Below are 8,344 nucleotides of genomic sequence, written 5' to 3'. Positions count from 1 at the left end.
TAACACTTTTGGCAAAAAAAAATCATAATGTTTATGAAGAGAGTCTAGTCACATATTGAGACAAAATGTCTCAATCACATCAACTCCATCACCACATAATTTTGCTGAAAATGAAGTTTTTATCTTTTTTGGTTTCCTTGATAAATTACAAAAAAATTAGAAAAGTTCTCCTCCCAGGTACCCCATACTCTAGCCACAGTGGTTTACCCCCCCTTTTTAAATATAGTATGTATCATTCCTTTTAGCTTTGTAATCATCTCTGATACCCTTTCCTATACCCTAATACAGCCGTGGGCAAACTACAGCCCGCGGGCTGGATCCGGCCCGTTTGAAATGAATAAAACTAAAAAAAGAAAAGACCGTACCCTTTTATGTAATGATGTTTACTTTGAATTTATATTAGTTCACACAAACACTCCATCTATGCTTTTGTTCTGGCCCTCCGGTCCAGTTTAAGAACCCATTGTGGCCCTCGAGTCAAAAAGTTTGCCCACCCCTGCCCTAATACCTTTTCATTTCTTTTCTACCTGCCAACTCCTCATCCTTCATAACTAATATGGGGTAGACATAATATGTGGCAACTGTCTCTACACAACCCTTCCTGTACAACTACCAAAGTTCCTGTTGAAGGTGTCCTGGATGTAGTCAGCCGTGTTTATATTTTCACGTCCAGGTGGCCAATCTAGCCAATATGACTAGAGGTGAACCTCATGTCAAAACTGAGCCAATCCGAACCTTTGCCCAGAGATTTGAAAAAGCGTCTCTGAGAGGTTAAGCAGTTTGCTCAGCAGAGCTGAGCCTGAAGGCCATTTATACTGGGGGTGACATTTATGCCACCCTGACAAGCCATATACCTGTGCAAATTACTGTAGAACGGAAGTCATTAGCAAGTTAATGAAATAGTCTGCAGAATGCTTTCCATACTGATTTCATAAGTGGTAGCACTATAATCCATGTATCCTTTTGCTCTCTCTAGTTTAAACTGTTTATCTTACTTGAATTAAAGGGCCTTGAGAAGAAAATGGTTTAAATTCTGCAGCTTCCCTGAAGCTTTTTGAGAGTACCTACAGGCTGATTTAATTGCTTTTAATGTGTGATATAATATCTTATTATAAAATGTTTCATAGTCCAATAGTAAAGACCTAAACTGAGTGCTTATTATGAGCTAGACATCATGCTAAGTAGCATGATAGTGCATGCATTATTCTCTCACCTACACTCTAAAGTTGATATTCTCTTCATAGTATCAGGGAGGTTATATTTGCCCAACATCATGCAGTTAGAAACTGAGGGAGCCGTGGATTCTACCCCAAGTCTGTCTGATTCCAGAGACTGTGTCTCTAACCACTATGCTAAGCCAACCCCAGCTCTCAAGGTTGTTACTTGTCTTACTAAATGGTGAGCTTTGTGATGTTAAAGGAGCGGACATAATTTTAAATGTGTGCATCATTCTACTGAATGCCAGCATAGAGCCTACTGAGCTGACAGGCTCAGTGAATGTTTATGGAATTAAGGTGCTCAGCATTACCCAGATTGTAATCTCAGATTATCGATAGAATTGACTATTTTTAAACAATTGCCATTAGCACAGACCCACATTTGTACAAACATCACATTCCTAAATCATATAGATTATTTGTTTTTCTGCCTTTTTTTGTGGGGAGATAATTATCATACTTTGGTATTGTACTCAGAGTAGTATTTTAGAAGGTATGAAAATTGTAATCCAAAACTCATTGGAACACATTTTATAAGTCTAATGGTAGCACTCCCTATTTTTCTTTAAGACTATAAAAGAAAGTTGGTAGCATGATAAAATTAATTTTATATGGTTTCAGAAAAGAAGGAAAATTGAATAATTTCACCTGAAATTTCCATAAGTGGCAATGCATGTTAATTTGATGATGCAGTTAGAAATACTAAAACTGATAAAATTTATAACAGCATAATTGGGGGCAAAATTTATTCCACCCTGACAAGCCATATACATATGCAAAATTGTTACTAATTCTATATTTGAATTGGTACAATTTGATTTACCATGGGAAAAATTCATAAACTGTTTTAATATACTGAAATATGAACAATCAAACTTAGTCTGCATATCTATGGTGGTGTTTTTTAAACAATATACCTCCATCTTCATTCTTAACAATAGATTTCAGGTTAAACAAAATTTGAAATATTTAAGTATTTTAGCAAAACAAGAAAAAGGGATGGAGGGATGACTTGTTTGTGATTTTATTTAATAATTTTTTTAAAATCAAAGGAATTAGAGAAAGTCTACATTTAACTGAATGCCAGAGATTACTGTGAACTCGTTGGGATACGCCTGTATTTCCCTCTTCCCGCTTTGATACAATTTAGCAAGAGTTTAATCATCACTAGAACAGTGATAAGCAGGCTCCTGACATTTTACCCATGTCCGTCCTTATGCTAAAAAGCATGCTTTTTGATTTTGAATTTTGCTTCAGAAATCAGTCACTATCTTATCCTATAAGTATTCTGGCACAAGAATAACAACAACATAAAAATTCTGTAGCCATGGTACAATATTTGTTATAGCAAAACCACTGGAAACAGTTTAAATATCTCTCAATTATCCCTTTAAATAAATTATGGTATAGCCATTCCAACATACTGTACTCTAAGGCAACCATTAAAAAGAATGAGGCACCTGTCTACATATTACATAGAATGTGACATGCAAGACACACAAAGTAAAAAAAAAAAAATAGCAAGACACAGGGCAGCGTGTAGAGTTTGCTTCCATTTGATCAAATACCTGTGAATGCATTCCCAAGTGCATATATTTTCCATTCAAATAAATTGTTTAAAAGTAAAATCATATACACATTTTAGACAGCCACTATCTAAAGTGTTGGAGCTTCCTTAAATGATCCTCTTTTGAATTTGTATTGCATCTGACTTCCGTATTTCAGCCTCTAATAAAATACCTAACTAGCTAATAAAATATCTACAGTTTTCTTGATCGCCTGTTTCATCTTTATAAATGTGCAGAATTTCTTTTTGTCTCTTCCTAATATCTCAGTTGGATAGGAAGAAGAGGTGTCCTTCCTTGATTGGTTTGTCGCCCTGCCACCCCCATCACTGGATGGGAAGCCAAAAGGGCTAGAACTATGATTGATGTACCGAGATGTGTAGAGGGGGGGGGAGCTCTCTGGCCACAGTCGGTTCCTGTAGAAAGGAAGGGATTCCATAACCAAGCCCTTTGAAAGCTCCTCCTTTCCCCTCTTAAACAGAGGCCCTTCTTTCTTCTTTTGGAAGAAAGGGTTTCCTGTTTCCTCTCCTCTATTGTGTTTTATTGGAGATCGCAGGCCTTAGAACGGGCCTTCCTGGCACTTCAGAAAACAAGCACATGCAGAAAAAGAAAGTTTCTCCAGGGCGAGGAAGCTGAAACTTCCAGACAAAAGGAATGTAACAACAGACATCCTGCCAGTCCCCTTCTCAGTGAAGAGCCAACCAACCCTTGTTCCCCTTTGGCTGAGCTCCTTGAAATTGAACCACTTCCGGGCATGCTAAAACAACAAACATGCAAGGACATCTGCGTTATTTAAGGAACCTTGTTGATCAGTCACTGTCCTTCCGAGTGCCTTCAACCCAGCATTTTGTGGATTTGATGTAGACTTTAGTAGATTACAGAATAAGTGGAAATTGAGATGATTGCTTTTCCCTTCCCCGGTATTAGGTTTGACAGTATCAAAGTTGGCAGGTAAAAATGCAAAGCCAGTTTGATTTCATTTCTGTGGGCTTTCCTTTAGACAATGTGCCCCTAGCCTTATTGTAATCAAGATAATTCAGGTTAGGCAAAATTTGAAATCTTCAACTCACCTAGCAAGAGAGGAGAAGATAATGAAGGAGGACTTGTCGTTTTTATTTAATAACTTTTTAAAAATCAAAAGTAATTGGAACAAGTCTTCCTGGCATGAAGTAGTATTTAGGATACTTCAAATTAACTTACTTGGTACCAAATCTGCATGTGCTTGTTGACTGTATTTCTACACATACACACACACCCTCTTCCTGCTAACTATCAACTTCTTTGCTCTGGTATGACTTTTGTTGCAAACTTCCTTTGTTGCCCAATAGTTATTAACCATTTGGGTAGATATTAATTTATTGGAAACTGTTTTTGAAAGTAGTAATGCAAGTCTTGGACACCATGGTCATTTGAGCTTGTCAATGAAGAATATATTTTTCTTGAAAATTACTCAAGAATTGATCAATATTGCCCTACATTTAGACAATATCTTTCTGTGCTTATCTTTAAATATGTCACATTTCTGTCCCTGCAGAACACGCACACACTTCTAAGGTCACAATGCCAAAATGTATCTATACTTGTAACATTTCATGGTATTAAATGTAAAATTTTATTTCAAGGACTACCGCAGCCTAGAAATATATATGTAATCTAAGCACTGAGATAGTACATTTCAGAAAATAAGCTAGTATTTTCATGATAAATTTTAGATACCTACCATTTGTCATTCAAAAAGTTCCTTGCATTCTAGACTCTAGAATTAAAAGGGTTATGCATTTAGGAAGTAGAGGCTAAACTTATTTATTACAATCTAATATAGAATATTAATCAGAGTCGAGATAACAATCAATGTGTACAAAAATTTACATAACAAGATGATCAATAGACAATGCAGCACCTTTAGAAAAAATAATTAAAAAGTTTTGTTGCATTTACAGGGTAAGTGCCACACTGAGAATTTACAACACAGTAATTTACTGCAACCAATGACAGGAGAGTTCCATAAAGAAACAAAGCTCTTAACACTCCGATTTTCAGAAGGTATTACTGGAATGCTTAACTGTAACCACAGACTTTGTACATCCTTAAGGACTGAGCTGGCAAAAGTCACAAAAGGCTCTCATAGCGTATATTATATAAAGGAGTCCACTGTGTTTGGGCAGCTGGCTTAGTGTCTCTGGCAGGTGTGAAGCCTAGAAGAATTATTGGCTTGATGGTGATCTTTCTGTATCCGGCAAGACAGACCTTCTCCGCAGTAACAGCGCTGGAATATCTCCAGCCCATGGGAGCCTTTTCTCCTGTGCTTGGTACACACTTGACCTTCTTTGAGGACAGGTTTACAGATCTTGGACCAGAAGTGTCTAGCACAGCACAACCCTGTAGCACAATCTGATGATCGAAGACAGACAGACCCTTCTAGTCCTAGGAGAGAAGAGACAATAAGGAAAACACATGCCCGCTGCTCATGCTGCATGATTGCATAAAGATGATGCAAAAGACACTTCTGATGTGCTGACAACCGAGAATGAGTCTGAAGGTCCCGGAACCTACCTTTAGTATGATACATTTTTGAGGACAGTGTAGTTCTTCTGGAGTACCCATCCAGGGTGCTGTGATCATTACCAAAGCTTTCAATTATGGTTTCCTCGATTTCCCCTCGTTGGAAATGATTGTGATCCGACGGCATGCATATTCCTGAGGAAGCAGGGGATAGTGGTTAACTCCCGCGCTGTAATGTGTGACCACTTAGAGCTGTGACCAGGGCAGTCTGGTTTGCCTGCACCAACTCGGGGGACCTCACTGAAGAGGCATGGTTTTAAACACAAGCCAAACTTCCTCTCTAGTGTTAGTGCAAAACTCCCCAGATGGACAGAAGCATCAATGCGTACACTGTTGCAGTCATATGCAACGTCCCCCGTATAGCCATTTGAGAGTCTTTCCTACCCACTGGGGTAGTGACAGTGAGATTTCTGCCCATTTTCATATCACCCATGGGGCAAGAAAAAGAAAATCAGTCACTTAAAAAAATTGCTTTTAAAAATAACCTCCCTGCCCTGTGAGTACTGCCAGACTAAGTTAAGCAAACGCAATACCAGCTCCGTGGAAGAATGCAATGTCACCCACCAGTTCCTTTACTGTGTAATTTCTATATTACAGAGATCTAGTTAGTTCATCCTGGAGTATTACTGGGTCCTCGGGAGGATCGCCACCCTGAAGTTTATTTCTGGAGTCTCCTCTGGCTGTCTGAGTGGACTACCTCTTTGAGACATTGACTTTTAGTGGATCTGTGGTTGCGGGGAGGAGTACTTATTTTAAGGTAGCAGGAAGTGGAGGCAGGGGGTAGGGAAGAGAAGCCAGGGTGGAGGATAGCAAGAGCTCCCTTAAGAATGGCCAGCACAGATAAATCGGTGTCTGGTGGCTGACAACAGTCTCAACAGGGATCGTGAAGGAGACGCCAGACTGGTAGGGCCCCGAGAGGCACTGTAAGAGAAAGGAACAGGCCAGGTAAACAGCAGGGGTGCTTCCCTGGGTATCCTGGGATCATCCAACCGCCCTCCCCGTCTTGTCTTCTTTCTCGATGGATAACAAGGCTGTCCCAGACCAGTTTTTAGGGAGGGGGTCCACTCCCAGATAAGCAGTCGTGTGAACTCATTGAGGGGGCCCGGAGGAAAATAAAGAGCTCCAAGACCCCTGTAACGTTCCGTCCTCTGAGACAAACCCTGGCAAGGCAGCGGGTTCAGGGGAACCTTGCAATCTGAATAGCCACTCGTCCGCGGCACGGCAGCCTGCTCAGAGCAGAGAATGTGTCCTCCCAACCGCAGGTGAGCAGAGGCGGGACGGTCCGAGGAGTCCACAGGGAGCTAAGGAACTCACCGTTTTTGCAGTAGTTGCCGGGGCAGCACATGGCGTGGCGCATGCAGCGTTTGCGGCGCTTCCTGCAGGCCAGGCAGATCTGCGCCCCCGAGCCCCCTCCGCGGGCGGGGCTCGCGCAGTACTCATCCGAGCCGCACTCCTCGTCCTCCGCGCACGGGTAGGGCTGCGGGAAGGGGGCCGGGAGAGGATGAGGCACCGGGGCATGCAGGTGCCCGCACGCCTGAACCTGCACGCGCATCACAGCCCTTCTCCAGAAGCCCACCTCTCCAAAAGTCACCGCCGCCCACTGTCCGGAACGCAGTTTCCAAATGCTCCCCGCACGGCACTCACTCGGCCCGTTCTACACCCTTCTTCCCAGACGCCACCTCCCCAGGGTCGCGGCGTTCCCAGATCCCCAAGCCCTCCTCACCTGGTAGTTGTCGATGGTCTGGTACTTGTTCGCTCCGTCGTACAGAATCCCCGGAGCCACGCTGACGGCTGAGCCCGGGTGCCCAGAAGCGCCGCCCAGCGGTGGGGGCAGGTTCTTGATGGCGTTGGAATTGAGGACCGAGTTCAAGGTGGCGCCCACTCCGAGCAGAGGGTGGTGGCCGCAGAGAGCCGCTGCTACCAGGGCGACCCAGACCTGCGCGGCCCCCACGGCGCCCAGGGCTTTCATCTCAGAACTCAAGGGAAGGGAAGAAAGAGAAGGGAGGGATGTCACTTGGCCAGCCGGGTCCCCAGGAAGCCGCGCTGCCGGTGTGGCTGCAAGTCCGGGTCCCCGGAGCCTCCAGCGGTCCCACAGTCCCGGCTGCGGGGCGCAGGGAGCTCTGCGTCGCCACCGCCACCGCGGCTGCCTTTATACCGCGGGCTCCGAGCATTCCGGCCCCTCCGGGCGAGACAACAAAGCTGGGATGGGATTTCAAAGCCCTGGGAGGGGCTGCGAGGGGTGTGTTTGTGTACATGCAGGGGGGCCTTTGACACTCTTCACCCCGCCCTCCCGGGCACAGGCGTTCCCCTGGACCAGTTCACCTTGGGGGTGACTGTACTCGGGGCGCATTGGAGCGCGCGGCTTTAATAACTGCGGGGGAGGAGGAGCTTGGGGGCGCGGGTGCCCTAGCCTTGCCTTAGACTTCCAGTTGGGATGTCGGCATCTGAAACGCTGGTCAGAACGGAAGTGTGATGCTCTCTGCAAAAGCACTTCGCTCCTCTCCCCCTTATGCCAGGACTGGCTTACTGTGCGCATAGATGATATTCAGTATTAAATGCAACCCAGTCAGTCCCTCAAAGTCTCTATCGAAGCCTCGCAGCCAGAAGGGCCAGGTGGCCAAGGCGAGTTGCTCATTAACCCTTTAGAGTCACGGTTTACCGATTTGGGGCGAGGTCCTTGGCTTTCAGTTCATTGAATTCCTCCCCCCCCCCCCTTCCTTTCTCCCAGAGGGAGAAAAAAAATGTGCAAATAGAAGGAAATTTGCACATCAAATGAGAGTTAAAAGGAAGAAGAACTAATTCTCTTTTGATGGGAAGTTTAGAGAGGGAGGCGAGAGACTAGCATTTGGAAATTAGATCATGGGTGGAGGGGAGAGGGAAATGACCATCTGATAATCAACTGTTTAATGTAGTTCTTTGAATCTGAGCAGTCCGGGCAGTAGATGAACTTGATTAAGCAGACGGGCGAGATCAAAGTGGCCGGAGCAAAGGCGGACAGGG

The 8,344-nt window shown here is 44.1% G+C and overlaps 1 protein-coding gene across 1 annotated transcript; it reads right to left on the bottom strand.

Moving 5' to 3' along the window:
- Positions 1-2,229: 2,229 nt before the first annotated feature.
- Positions 2,230-7,428, bottom strand: DKK1 (dickkopf WNT signaling pathway inhibitor 1). Its single transcript, XM_070431899.1, has 4 exons — positions 7,068-7,428; positions 6,659-6,821; positions 5,336-5,479; positions 2,230-5,206 (listed from the first exon to the last, which is right to left on the bottom strand). Exons 1-4 carry the CDS (start codon positions 7,311-7,313, stop codon positions 4,953-4,955), a joined length of 807 nt encoding a protein of 268 aa, XP_070288000.1. The 5' UTR covers positions 7,314-7,428; the 3' UTR covers positions 2,230-4,952.
- Positions 7,429-8,344: the final 916 nt, after the last annotated feature.

This window comes from Myotis yumanensis, unplaced genomic scaffold (genome assembly GCF_028538775.1).
Source record: "Myotis yumanensis isolate MYYU_CA2020_CCGP unplaced genomic scaffold, mMyoYum1.0.hap1 SCAF_13, whole genome shotgun sequence".
NCBI lineage: Eukaryota > Metazoa > Chordata > Mammalia > Chiroptera > Vespertilionidae > Myotis > Myotis yumanensis.
Note: the sequence above shows the minus strand (reverse complement) of the source record. Positions and strands in the feature narration are given on the sequence as shown.